The sequence below is a fragment of the Cetorhinus maximus genome, chromosome 1 (genome assembly GCF_964194155.1).
Source record: "Cetorhinus maximus chromosome 1, sCetMax3.hap1.1, whole genome shotgun sequence".
Classification (NCBI taxonomy): domain Eukaryota; kingdom Metazoa; phylum Chordata; class Chondrichthyes; order Lamniformes; family Cetorhinidae; genus Cetorhinus; species Cetorhinus maximus.
In genome coordinates, this window is record NC_135879.1 from 122,147,372 (window position 1) to 122,162,830 (window position 15,459).

The window sequence follows — 15,459 nt, forward strand, 5'->3', positions numbered from 1 at the left end:
GTGGGAAGTGGAAAATTCACACCATTGCAACATAGTGTGCTTTTCTGATACACGTTATCTTAAAACTAGCCTATATCATATCTGACCTGTTGCTGCAGCTGGGAGCAAAAAGCAGGAACGTGTTTAATTGCACCAGATTATCCAATAATTCTCTTGGCATTACCCCCATTGCAAGTTTAACCTCAACAGGCAATATTAAAAATTAATGAGCAGAGCTTTACTGTTTATTATTGTCAACCAAAAAGCACTGATTACTTCACAAACCCACTTGGCCTAATGAAAAACTAGCCAAACAGAAACCCTGATTACCCTTGGTTTCAGATGAATTTCTTCAATCAGCACAGTGACCTATGATGTTTGGAAACTGATGCATACATTGATCTGTCATGTCCTAAATTACAGCACATGTTGATATATCTTTTCTGTTATATGAAATGCTATTGTTCCTTCTCTGTATCTTTGGTAATTTAATGACCGATGTTCCTTATATCCTGCTTATTCTTGTGCTGCTCATGAAGAAAACAAATAAAGCACTTTAGAAAAGAAACAGAACAGCGACACAACACACTGCTAATCTAAAACATTCCTTTCCTATAAATAGTCTTCTTAAAGGTCAACTCCACCCTGCTTATAATTGCAGATAAGATACTTGTAATTACGGGTAAGTTGAAATGTCACTTGCCAGGTTTCTATTTGTGCCTAACTGCAATGAAGAAAGCAAGTTGTGTCAGATATATGTGCATCTTACCTGGTATTACAGAGAAAGAATGATTTAATTGTGTATTCCCACTTAGCTCCTTTGCCAAAAATATTAATTACATTTTTTATTTGGAAAGTCTCAATATTTTTCTGTAAATTACTCTGCTGATGCCACTGACTCTTGCTGGATATGGTTCTATCTGAAGTTGAAAACAATTAGAATTACAAGTGGCTATTGTCCATAGACAATTGGTGTTGATGATTAAAATAAAAAACTACTGCGGATGCTGGAAATCCAAAACAAAAACCTACTGCGGATGCTGGAAATCCTTTTCTTCTCTTTTTTCTTCTCCACCGATGCTGCCAGACCTGCTGAGTTTTTCCAGGTAATTCTGTTTTGGTGTTGATGATTGTTCAACAACATCACGGCATATCATTGTCCTGGCCTGGTCATAGCTTTATCTGATGTTCACACAGGTTTAAAAACATGATCAAGCCTGTGATCATGAGTGGGAATGGGGATTTACGCCCCCCCACCCCTTCTCACTAGCCCAGGGACATTGAAGCTAACTGTTGTGACCCAACTGCTGAAATCAGCTAATTTAACTCACGTACTCAAGTTGTAGATCAACATTGGAGATTTCCTGATAATGCCAAGGTGCAGATATTTCTAACAGTTTTTTTTGGTCTGTACTGCTCAATGTTACATGACAATACATTTGCTTGAGAAGCCATCAGATATCTGACATTTCATAATATATGGTTTAATGATTTTAATATTGATGTATCAAAATATATACTGATGTACATATTTATGCTATTTTTACTTTAAAATATATTCATTAATATTCTGTACACCTACATTGGAATAAAAATGGCACAAAGGTTCACGCTAATAGCCAGAACCCAAGAATCGTATTCTGTAAAGCCTACAGGAGAAATACCTATACTGCTACTAACTATGGATGTGAATTTTTAAATTGGTGCAAGGGTTTAAGCAAGTGGATCTGGAACACAAATTGAAGCGTATGGCAAATGTGTTATTGCTTCGGACATTACGAGCCCACTCCCACTCGTGTACTCAAAATTTTGCACATGGATACTAACGATTTCATTGTGCCAGCAATATGAACCTTGCACTCAGCTGCGAGGACACAACATTGGAGAAACTGGGCTCGCTGGAAGAAGCTGAATTGGAACCTGGCTACAATTTGCACGTATCAGGATCTTACAGGATTGCTCTCAGATCGGGGCTGTATGTAGCCTATGTCGATTTAACCGGATAATGTGACCTTTCAACTTAAGTGGATCACCTATCGAATGGGATTGTCCACTGTTTATTAAAGACCGCAAAGTTGAAAATGCGATGTATTAGAACTCGCTTTGTGTCAAACACGAACCGCTCAAAAAGCCTTTCGTGTGTATTTCTCATTTAATTACGGATAGTGATTCACGGATAGTGCCGCTTGCACATCCTGCCCAGAACTTTGCATGCATAAGAATGTAAATCGCACCAAAAAGTTTCTTTGAAATGCAAATGAGGACACTGATTTTAAATAGTCTCTGAACCGATTAGCAGCATCACGAGCTACGTTGATAGATTGCTTCACACAATAATCAACCTGCTTAAAGCTGCCTTTTTTTATTACTGACTCTGGCTCTCTATCCTAAGCTGCAATTATCATAATAGTTGATGAGGTAAAAGAGACGCTGATTTCTAACCTGCTGGTCACCAGGTAGATTCTTTTTCTGTCTCCCTATTTTTTTTTCCATATTCTCTCTCTCTCTTTGCGGCTCTTCTGTGCTCTCGCCAGTATTTTTTTCCCCCCTGTCTCTGTCATCACTTTCTGGCTGTCACCAGTGCTGTCCCACGCCTCCCCGCGCAGGCGCTGCTCATTGCTGCCGCAGACTCGCTGCGGTCCGTGCGGTTCCTCCAACTCAGCCCAGCAGAAGCGGGGGAAGAAAGCAGGCAACTTTCATCCAGCAACATCCCAGATCCTCACAGCGCGGCTGCGAGCGCCTCCCGCTCCCTCTCTCTTAAAGAAGCCACCGCGGCGATGCAGCACTCACCGCTGCAATTTGCAAATGCAGCACTTGCCTCCCCCCCCCCCCCCCCGCCCCCCTCCACAAAACATAACAGGAGATCCAGCTCAGTCAGTTTGAGAAAAATGCGATGGTTTCTCTTGTTAAAACGTGTTTTGTCAAATTATATGGGTATACATTTTTTCCAAGACTCTAATCCTGACGTTTGAGAATAAACGGGTAACGCAATGGAAAGCACGCCCTTTATCATGCTTACAAATAAAACAATTTAGAAAAAACCATTTAACGATGTCAAACTCGCAGTCAACCTTGGTCTTATACACATGAGCTTTTTCTGCCCCGCTGCGTCTGAATAAAGGACGAATTTTAAACCGCACCTTCCCTCAAAGCTACAGGACGAGATGGATTTTCTTTTTTAAAAAATCGATCATGTAAATGTATATATGTATATATATATATTCACAAATAATATACTTCCGAGAAGAAACTGAAAGATTTAAACGCTGAAGATAACAAGACACGTAGCCGAACGCACATAGTAAGAAAATAGGAAGATAATGTAAAAAAGGATTTTAAAATGTCAGTAACATGTTTAATGGGAAAATAACGTTGTATTAAAATAAGTGCAACGGCAAAGAAAAAAAAAGGAAGCGACGAACGTAAAAGGAAGCAAATGAGGGAAGAGATGGATGATGTAGAAAGAGGGATCTCTGCATTTCCTGACCGTGCTTCAGTTCCTTTTCACTCGTGTAGGTGACGCTACCTCAAATGAGTCAGAAAACTCTCACATTCACCCACACTCTGAGCGGGATGGCATACAAAAGAGGGTGGGAGAGAGAAATCGGAACCTGAATTCACAGCTAACAGCGTGCAGATATAAAGGAGGGAAGGAGCGGGATTTACAGATCCCTAGCCCGAGGGAGAGAGAGAAGAGAACATTATTGCATCCACTCTTTTATAGACTCCGATCCTCTGAGAAACATCGGGTTTGGAGTCAGGCTTGCGTTATAACCTGCAGCTACTTTCTGAATACAGAAGGCTGAATTGTACGGGGGAAAGAAAGACAAGCCCAACTTCAACTGCAGGAATAGCAATGAACTACTCAGCAGACCACGACTAATCGAATAACAAGGAAGGACTTTTTTTCTCTAAAAGGATTCAGCACCACAGAAAGGACTGCGTCAGGGAATACTTCGGGGACTGGAATAAGAAAACTTGCCGTTGTCAAAAGTACTGCAGCCTATTCATTCTTTAATTGGGGATTTTTTTTTATTCAACTGCTCGGACCAGATCCAGAAGCAATGCACTTGCAGGCGTCGTTTGTTTTAAAGGTCCGCATCGTGAAATCAGTTTGCTCTCATTCGGATTCCCGTTGTACCAACTAGGATTTCCCTATCCACGTTCATTCCCTAGGAGTAATCTGCATTTAGACGCATATTGGCACCTCATCGCCTTGTGTACCAGTTCTCCGGGTTGAATACGAAAGTCATCAGCTGCAACCTTTATTCTGCGGGACTCTGCTCGCCTAATCTTCAACGGCGCGGGAAAGCGGATCGCGTTCCGAATCATCTGAACAAGCGCCCCTTTCAACTTTCTGACGGGCTCCAGACCTTTTTCTTCCGCTATCTCGGTGGCTGCCTCCTGGAGTCAGTTCGGACGTACGGGAGGAAGAACGCGCGAAACAAAAGGGATAGAAGAGTGTGAAGTGAAAGGGAAAGACTGCAATAGCAAGGCTGGGGCACTCCGAGTGCTGCACACACACACACACACACACAGAGTCCAGTAACCAGCAGCATGCAGGTAAAGAAACACTAACTGCGGATGCAGGGCAAACTTGGAACAACGTGACTCCCAGAGGCACGAACGGATTCAGGTGATCAATTTGACTTAAATGCTTCTTCTTTGGGGTTAGGAATTCGGAAAGCGGCAATCGCTGGACTGAAGCAGAGTGAGTCAGTTCAAAAGGATGTCAAGAGGGGCTAAAGAATTAAAGCGATGTTTGTGAGTCTGCAGGCTGCCTATTCTTCTTGCCGATTACTTTATTGACTGTTGACGGACTGTTGTTAGCCCGCCAGTTTGTACAGATTCCCCGGCCGGAGGGACAGGACAGGACAGGAGAGAGGGGAGGGGGGTGTGGGGAGAGGGGGGGGCAAGAGTCATGACTTTCTGCTTCCCGCTGCTGCTTTTCTTGCGGACCGCAGCCGTGCTGGCGAGCGCCAAGCAGGCGCTCCGCTACCGGATCACCGAGGAGGGACCGGCCGATGTGCGGATCGGCAACGTGGCCCACGACCTGGGCATCGCGGCGGGCTCCGGCGAGGTCACTTTCAGCCTGGAGTCGGGCTCCGACTACTTCAAGATCGACAACATCACCGGGGAGCTGAGCACCACCGGCCGGCGCACGGACCGGGAGAAGCTGCCGCAGTGCCAGATGATCTTCGACGAGAACGAGTGCTTCATCGACTTCGAGGTGTCGGTCATCGGGCCGGCCCAGAGCTGGGTCGACCTGTACGACGGCAAAGTCATCATCGAGGACATCAACGACAACACGCCCAGCTTCCCGTCGCCGGTGCTCACCCTGACCGTGGAGGAGAACCGGCCGGTCGGCACCCTCTACCTGCTGCCCACCGCCACCGACCGCGACTTCGGCAGTAACGGCATCGAGCGCTACCAGCTGCTGCCCGAGAGCAGCTCGGAGGCGGCCAGGAGGAGGGGGGGTGAGGCGGCGGCGGCGGCCGGGGGCAGCGAGGCGGCGGCGGCATCGGGCCGGAGCAGCGTGTTCGAGCTGCAGGTGGCCGACACCCCGGACGGGGACAAGCAGCCCCAGCTGATCGTCAAGGGGGCCCTGGACCGGGAGCTGAGGGACTCGTACGAGCTGACCCTGAGGGTGAGGGACGGCGGCGATCCCGCCCGCTCCTCGTCCGCCCTGCTGCGGGTCCTCATCTCGGATGTCAACGACAACAGCCCCCGCTTCGAGAAGAGCGTGTACGAGGCGGAGCTGGCCGAGAACAGCCCGCCCGGGACGCCCATCCTCCAGCTGCGGGCCAGCGACCTGGACACGGGCGTCAACGGCCAGATCGAGTACGTGTTCGGCGCGGCCACCGAGTCGGTGCGGCGGCTGCTGCGGCTGGACGAGGGCAGCGGCTGGCTGAGCGTGCTGCACCGGCTGGACCGCGAGGAGGTCGGCCAGCTGCGCTTCAGCGTCCTGGCCAAGGACCGGGGCCAACCGCCCAAGAGCGACCGGGCCACCGTCCTGCTCAGCGTCCGCGACCAGAACGACAACGTGCCGCAGGTGGACATCCGCAAGATCGGCCGCATCGTGCTGCGGAACGGCGTGGCCAGTGTGGCCGAGGACGTGCTGGTGGACACCCCCATCGCCCTGGTGCAGGTGTCCGACCGCGACCAGGGCGAGAACGGCGTCGTCACCTGCACCATCGTGGGCGACGTGCCCTTCCAGCTGAAGTCGGCCAGCGAGTCGGAGAACGAGCAGAAGAAGAAGTATTTCCTGCACACCTCGGCCCCCCTCGACTACGAGGCGGTGCGGGAGTACTCGGTGGTGATCGTGGCCGTGGACTCGGGCAGCCCCAGCCTCTCCAGCAACAACTCGCTGCTGGTCAAGGTGGCTGACATCAACGACAACCCCCCCATCTTCCCGCAGGCCGTCTTCCAGGTGCCCTTCCCCGAGAACAACTCCCCCGGCGACCAGGTGGCCACCGTGCTGGCCTCGGACGCCGATGACGGCAAAAACGCCGAGATCGCCTACTCGCTGGACCCGTCGGCCGCCGGCATGTTCTCCATCGAGCCGGTGAAGGGAGCCATCATCGCCAACGTGGTCCTGGACCGCGAGCAGACTCAGCGCTACCAGTTCAAAGTGGTGGCGAGAGACAAAGGCACCCCCAGCCTTCAGGGCAGTGCCACGGTGGTGGTCCAGGTGAAGGACACCAACGACAGCGAGCCCAGGTTCATGCAAGATGTCTTTACTTTTTACGTTAAAGAAAACTTGCCACCCAATAGCCCTGTTGGGATGGTGACTGTGATGGACGCCGACGAAGGGAAGAATGCGGAGCTGAGTCTCTTCATTGAAGAAGACAATAACATTTTCTCCATTGACAATGACACTGGCACCATTTACTCCACCATGTCCTTCGATAGGGAACAGCAGACCACATACTCTTTCAAAGTGAAAGCTATTGATGGTGGAGAGCCCCCTAAATCTTCAACCGCCATGGTATCACTGTATGTCATGGATGAAAATGACAATGCACCCACTATCACTTTCCCTAAAAATGCATCTTACACTCTGTTACCCCCTTCTAGTAATTTACGAACTGTAGTGGCTACAGTCCTAGCTACAGATAGAGACACTGGGATCAATGCTGACCTCAACTACAGCATTGTGGGGGGAAATCCCTTTAAACTTTTTGAGATTGATTCTGCCAGCGGTGTCATCTCTTTGGTGGGAAAGCTAACCCAGAAGCATTATGGACTACACCGTTTGGTAGTGCAGGTTAATGATAGTGGACAACCTTCACAGTATACCACGGCAATGGTCCATGTGTTTGTGAATGAAAGTGTTTCAAATGCCACAATAGTGGAAGCTCAGATAGCTAGAAGCCTTCGCACTTCATTGAAGCAAGATATTGCAGGCGATCCAAATTATGAGATGAGTAAGCAGCGACTTAGCATCGTTATTGGGGTTGTTGCTGGTGTCATGACAGTCATTTTAATCATCTTGGTTGTGGTTTTGGCGAGATACTGTAGACCCAAAAAATCCAAGAATGGATATGAGGCTGGCAAGAAAGATCCTGAAGACTTTTTCACCCCCCAGCAACATGACAAGTCTAAGAAACCCAAGAAGGACAAAAAGAACAAAAAGTCCAAACAACCTCTGTACAGTAGCATTGTGACTGTGGAAGCATCAAAACCAAATGGACAGAGATATGACAGTGTGAATGAGAAACTTACAGAGAGCCCTGGCATGGGACGCTATCGCTCCATGAATGGTGGACCAGGAAGTCCTGACCTCGGTAGGCATTACAAATCTAGCTCTCCATTGCCAACGGTTCAGCTTCATCCCCAGTCACCTACTGCAGGGAAGAAACATCAGGCAGTGCAAGAACTGCCACCAGCCAATACCTTCGTAGGGACAGGTGACAACATCTCAATTGAATCAGACCATTGCTCTGAATACAGCTGTCAGATCAATAACAAGTACAGCAAGCAGGTAAGAAGCAATAATTACCAAAGCAGTGTCTAAATGTCGCTCAGAAGTCAGTGGTTTGAATGCAGAATATTATTTGTATTTTTAACATACACATATACTTGTAATGATGTATGCACATTCAGAATTGATTTCCTGTAAAATTGTAATGTTGAATGTTGCAAAACAGATTGAGAAATATTTGGAACCTCAGATGAAGTAGTTTTGAATTATTTAAATCCTAAATGGGAATAAATGTAACTTAACTATGTAGTTCTGTTAAAAATTTATATACATCGCAAAGCCAACACAGAACTGTACAGAATCAGCCAGTTAGGATTGTGCATTTTGGGTAATTGAGCTTGTGTGATGTCACTGCACTAATCCTCCTCTTTCTCCTCCTCCTCTATCTCTCTCTGAATCAAAACGAATTACTGTGCAACATCAGTTGCTCACAGATCTATTTCATAGTGACAACTACATTGAAGTACATTCATGTTCAGTTAGGATTTGTATAGTGTAAGATAAGCATATAAAATAAAATCTGTTGAGATTTCTGTTCCCTGTCGGTATTTGCAACATCAACATTTTGCCAAACGCCAATCATTAGTGGTGAAATTCAGATGTTGTAAATGTCACTGTTGAAATAAATCTCCTGAGATTTTCTTTACATGCGTATCATTATGTCTTTATCCCTATATGGATCACTAAAACAGCTACCTTTGCTGCTTTGGTAACCACACAGCAGCAGCTCAAATACCACCTGGGAACTGGAGACCATGCACAATAGCAATCACATGTTATACTGTGCATTTATTTCTACGTATTAAAATTTAGAAGAAGACATTTACTTATTTAAATTACTAAAAATAATAGTGCTACTTTTGATGAGTGAAAATAGGACAAATGGGTAGGGTCTGAGAATTTCCACTTATAGCCAACTTATTTTCTACAAACTTCAATAATACGCTTCTTTAATTTGACTTTAAATAGTTAAAAACACAGTTTACACAGCTTTACTTTTGATATAACTGCAACCTTGAAAGTTTTCAAATGGCTTAATTATTACGTTTCTTTGAAGCTTTCTGGAAACATTATGAATCAGAACGGAATAATGCTCTATAAGGCTAAAATTTTAGATTATTCTAATGGTGTTAAAATTCTGGACACCGTTCTGAAGACTGTCTAAAATAGAATTTGGAGGCTAGTACATTTAAGATTCTTAATACCTTTGTTAGAAACTGAATTTTGGGACATGCGCGTAGCTCAGCCGCTTTTTACCAGCATGTGTTGAATGACAGGCATTCTCTTCCCAAAATAATAAAAACAGGCTACAGCTAATTTCTAGGTTTTGTTACTATTCTGGGTGTAGATGGAGAACGAGATGTCACAGTGGTTGCACATATTCCTGCATTAAGTCAGATCGCTTACATACTCTGATGCATTTGGAACTAATTAAATAGAAGGCATGCTTTATGAATGTTTATACAAACACCAAAGTTCAGCTGTATCCGAAACTTGCATTTTCTATCCATTAATTTAATCTGAGAATGTACATAGAGTTCAGCCGGGCCAAAACAACAAGATTTGCGCACTGGCATTTGGTATAAATGACAGTTTTTCTCATTATGTAATGCTGCTGCAGATCAGATATTTTTAATTCTTTGTTGCAATGATGTTAAATAAATATGCTGTGCTGTGCTTCCAGTGGATTTTAAGTATCAAAATTGTGAAAATAGCTTCAAGTCAAGGAAAAAACATAATAGTTACATAAATTATAACTTCAGGCTACTGCTGTTTATTTGTATTTTTATATTCTATTGTGCCATATTAAGCAACTCTCCGTTCAAATAGCAAATCTGTGGATCACATTTTTGTTCATTTTACTGGGTAAGTATGTATTTTTTGATAGATTGTCAGCGTAAATAAAAAAGCTATGCATATTACTCTGAATTTTCTTGAGAACTGGAATTGAAGAGGTACTAAAGTCAAATGATAATATTTACGTAGAAGCTTATCTGTTCCAAATATTCCATGTAAAATTCTATGAGTCTTCATAACCAAGCAGAAATAAATGAGTATTTCAAATAAGTACTGAAAATACACAGTGAACATTGTCAATTATTAATAAAAATGCCATTATAGTGAGATACTTAATGACATTCAAACCTTCCTTAGACTCCATGTGGAGGAAGTTGAAAGTAATTAGACAAATTAGATTTTTAGGCAGCTAAGCATCTCTGTTGTTTGATATGGATTTCTTTGGATGTAAATCAAATGATACAACAAGTTGCAATTCTGCTATCTCACTGTAGAAAGAGCATCAATTAATCATTTGCTTTGTTGATGATACCTTTAGCTTTTCAGTCTTGATTCATTTTATGCGCCTTTTCAAGTGAACCAAAGTTGAATTATAGCTCTTTGAAGACTAAAAGGACCTTTAACTAAACTGTTTCTTACTTATGTTTCACTATCTGTACTTGATAATATAAATAGCTGGTGGAAAAAGGAACTGTACATCCATTGTGACATAGTGTTTGTGTGACATGCGTGCACAAAGTGTACTATAACTAACTTTAGGGCACTGGTTTTATTGAAAAGCAAATTGTGGAAATCATTTAATGACCACTTGGAGGAGGGGTTCCATCACCTGTTGTTGCCATCTACCCACTAAATTTTAACTGTATTAAGTGTAATTTAAATTTAACCTCTTTACTTATGGGCTTTGCTACTTAAAACCATGACCATAAAAATGTGCCCAACAATAAATAAATTCAATGTCTGCCAATTTTAAAAATCCACACCTAATTATTTGCACGTGCTGCCAGGAACTTGCACCTGGGAATTTAAGAATGTAGTATCAGAACATTGTGAATATGCAGTGTACATGCCTTAAAAACATGTCAACACCCAGGTCCTGCTCATGTCGCCGAACTAAAGAATGGTGTTTCATAAATCTTCAGCTGAATGAGTATAAGCAAAATGTAACTGTCCTGTTCGTACTGCTCTTTGGGCTGCAGATATACTGCAGCTATGCGTGGAATGCAGTTTTCAGCCAATTGCATATCACTATTGATCTCACTAAAGTAAGCAACAAAGTATTCTGTGCATGCATTCTTGGCCCCAAATGTAGAGGTCTGCTTTGTGGGTGACAGAGATTGCTTGCTTTATTTTAACATTACACATATTGAAGAGTAAGCAGTCACCTGGACAACTTTTAAAATGTAGCTTTGCAACTAGCTGGAGTTGTACTGCATGCAGTGCAACCTCAAACCAGTAAGAGAGCCTTCTGCAGGGAGTTTTTTTACCATTTCTGTTTGAAACAGATCATGACCTCATGGTCAATTTATATGGCCATTTTTGCACTGATGCAAATCCGAAACAGCATCTAACATACAAATGTGTCAGTAAAAAGTACCTCCAGCAAATCTGAAACATTACAGAATTCATTGCTTGTTTCTGGATGTCCTGAGGACATTAAGATTAATCCACCCAGCATGGGACTGCAGGCCAGTCCAATTAAGGCTGGTGGATGCATTACTCAAAAGAACAGTAGTGAACTAGTGGAGTTTTGACAATTTAGCAGTTTTCACAGTCACTTGCTAGTTCAAAAATGACCAGAATTCTTGAATTCACAGTGTGTTAATGAATTTACAACCATTTGGATTCTGGTATAGTATAGCTGACCTTCTCACTTGCAATTTAATTTCAGTGACGTCAGCATAAGTAAACTATCAAGCTTGGATTTTGTTTTGATCATTTGTATTTCATGAAGAGCCTGAATAATTTTGAAAATTATTTGCACATATTGATTTTGATTCTAATTTGGTACAGCAATTAATGAGTAATTCAAGCAATGATTGACTATAGTATAATTTTATTAGCAACATAGAAAAAACACTCAAAACATTACATGCTTTCTTGTCCTTCCTTGAAAACAGTTATAATGTGAAGCATGTACATTTCTAAAAATGTCTCTAACAAGAAGCATTCCTTTCAGAAACTATATGACACTGCCATTTACTTTATAAAATGAAAGTTTAAGAAGATTAAAGTAACAAATAGTTGGATGTTTTTTGGGCATTTCATGTATTGGTGTCTTAAGACCGTCTGATTTAAGAATAAGGTTGCACATCAGAGACACATAACTTTGCTTAAAAACAGCAGTTGGTATTCTTCTGATAGCTCAGTAGATGTTTGAAAGATAGAAAAATAGATAAACTTTGGTCTTTGGCCTGTTTTAACTTAGTCAGTCTCACCTGGAGTACAGCAAAGGTACTGTAGTTGGTGTCCCAAGACTCAGACAGGTAAAATTGCCCATATTACCAAATTATGATAGCTACCCTTGTTAGAGATGCATGTTTATAAATGTACTAGGCTCACCTGTGATGGCCTTCACCTTGAAATAACCTGCCGAATGCACAAAGCAATAGCTACTCGGCTGAGGTCGTGGAGTGATTGTGTAAATGATTGCTGATGCAGTTCGGCAGTCCATCACTTCATTAACATTGATATTTCTTCTACCTTTTGCATCAGTGTTATTTTCCTCACCTTTTTTTGTCCCCTCTTCAGTCTCTCTTTATCCAGTACATTTTGTATTTGTTATTTACAGTTTGTGTCTATTTGTTTTATATACCTTCATTCCTGTCCATCTGTTTGTGTTCATCACTCGTACCTTTAACATCTTGCTGAACTCACCTCCAATTTTGTTTCCAACTGATTCCATTATATATGGTATCCAAAAGGGGTCTTCTGAGTAGAATTGGGGAAGCTACGCATAACTGAAATAAAAAAGGAAGTGCTGCAAAAGCTGTGTATAACTTAAATGCTTTATGTAGTCCATATGTTCCTTTTATTTTAACACATTAAATTGCCATCGCTTTTTAACAAGGCAGCAATTTACATATTCCATATTTAAGAAAAATAAAGATTGTAGAATACTGATTCTAGATTCTGCACTATTTTAGAATTGCTATAATTAAAAATAGACTTTTCAAGGATAAGTTAGCAGTACTTCTATTACAGGGAGTGAAAAGTATTGGAATTTCCTTATTGTAATTGGTAATAAAATAATTAGTGGGACATATATATGTAAAATATTAAAATTAACTAATTTGACCTTTACTGTTAAATTTTAAGGTAGCACCATGCAGGTTCCACCATCATCCAAAAATAGTAATTTTCCTATTGATTTGGAGACCATAAATCAATGTAAATGTTTGACACACTTCTTAACCTGAAAAAAATCAGAGTATGAAAAAATATTTGAAATAACCAAATGTTTATGAAACGAGTCTTTTAAAATATTATAACAGTCAACTATAGTTTTGTCATCTAATTAGAAAAATAGTGATTGTATCATTGTTTGAAGATTAGAATATTCTTTTATGAGGAATAATTTCATTATTTTGTATATTAGGTGAGAGAAAGATTAGGATGAAAGCCTCTAAAAATAATGATTTTTCAGATGAGGTTTGAACAACTTACGAATTAGTATTTGAGGATGATAAGATTGCTGGGAATAATGTGGCCAATGATTTTACTAGTGATGTCTCCCACATATATGGGCAAAACGACAATGGACAGACTGCTGTTGCAGTCCAGTATCAGAGTGCTGAAAGTAAAAACTTACCAACAGGTGGCGTCACATTGTTATAATTGCTACTGGCACAAAGTTCCCTTTTTAACAAACTTATTTCAAAAGCTTTCTTTAAAAAAAATCTTTAGTGGAATTGTAGGTCATATTTTCACTGTCCATTGATTTAAATAAGCAAACTTTCCCTTCATGCCTTCTCAGTTGGTAGAAAATGACCACAGTTGGAGGTCTGAAAGCAGCACGCTATTCATGCATTTGAATGGCATGTGCTGGACTTTCTTTAATCTACAGAGGTGTTATCCATTGCTGTCACCATGGCTGAGTGCTGTGATTATTGTGCTAGAGGATGTAATGCAAAGTTTAAACAGCTATGTAAAGATACTTTGCTCTTTGAATTCAATTTGATAACCATAGGTAGATTATTCTATATTTAAAATATTAGTCGCTGTTTGTTGCTCCTGGCTCAAGAGCACAAGTGGCAGGAATTACAGATTGAGGAAAGGAATGTAGAAAGGTCAGAATCAAAATAATGCTATATAGTATCATATTTAACAATATTATAATATGATAAAATACCTATTTCCTTTAAATATGTAGCTGTCAAAAATAAAGATTTGCATTTATTTAGCACCTTTCACAACCATAGGACATACCAAAGCACTTTACAGCCGAGTAAGTATGTTGAAGTGTAGCCATTGTTGTGACATAGAAAACATAACAGCCAATTTGTGCATAGCAAGCTTCCGCAAACAACAATGTGATAATGATCAAATAATCTGTTTTGAAAAGTTGTTTAAGGGATAAATACTGGACAGGACATTGGGGATAATTCCCCTGTTCTTCTTTGAAATAGTGCCCAGCTGAGAACAGACACGGCCTCGTTTAACATCTTATCTGAAAGACAGCACCTCCAACAGTGTAGCATTCTGTCACTCCTGCATTGGAGTGTCAGCTTTGATCTTTGTCCTCTGGTCTTGGAGGGGGACTTGAACCCACAACCTTCTACCCGGGCCATGACTGGCCTGAGAATTATTTGTGCTGAGAGTGTATACTAGCTTCCTCCCTATAAGTTGCTTTACCTCTGGTGTTAGAAATAATAATTTTAGGAAAGCTGTAATCTTTAGGACAAATATTTTTGAAGGCAATTATGAAGAAATATTTAAAAAGTACAATTGTTTGTATTTTTATGTATTTCATATTTTTCACAACTAATATAAATGGAAAAAAAACATCTGGTTAACATACAGCCTCTTCTTCTGAATCTATCTCTATGTATCACTTGTCAATAATTCTAATTATGCTTTCTATGACCATTTGCTCTCTTGCTTTTTCTCTTTGGCTTCCTCACACTCATGTTCACACATATATGAGGTAATACAAAAGCAAAATTGTGTAGGGAATGAAGGGAATCATTTTGTTTTGCAATCCGTTTAATTAATTTATACACAAGTGAAACAAAGAGAATTCTACCTTCATCACTCTCACTCGTCCTCTCTTTCTATGTCTGACTCTTTTCCTCTTTCAAATGCACACACAATTGACTACAGATAAAAGTGAATCGAGTAATCCTTTACAGGATTATAAATATTAACTATTCTTAGTCAGGGATCATTACTCTTTTCAAATTAATAGTTACTTAGCACAGGTGTTCTGGATGGTTTTTCATAATGTTGAAAGCGACATGGACAGGCTGTTATGCATCATGCCTATTCCAACTCTCCATAATCTCTTCTCATTTGTATCACATTTCAGAGGTGGTCCTTGTTCCATGTAGCTTCAAGTCTCTTAAGATACCTACTCTGTGTTTCTGAGATTCTATTAACCTCTTTGCTTTTGGAATACTCCTGAAATTCTTTGCACTGCCACATTTCACTGTTCCCCATCTCAAGCTCTCAAAATGTCACCTTCTCTTCCTTTCCATCTT

At 41.6% G+C, this 15,459-nt stretch overlaps 1 protein-coding gene across 4 annotated transcripts in view; it reads left to right on the forward strand.

Moving 5' to 3' along the window:
- The first annotated feature begins 2,913 nt into the window (after window positions 1-2,913).
- Window positions 2,914-15,459, forward strand: part of pcdh7b (protocadherin 7b) — a 493,666-nt gene continuing 481,120 nt past the window's right edge. For all 4 annotated transcript variants that reach the window (XM_078546015.1, XM_078546039.1, XM_078546024.1 and 1 more), the window contains exon 1: window positions 2,914-7,963. In XM_078546015.1, the coding sequence (XP_078402141.1) occupies window positions 4,901-7,963 (3,063 nt within the window). In that variant the 5' untranslated portion in view covers window positions 2,914-4,900. The remainder of the gene's footprint in view (window positions 7,964-15,459) is intronic.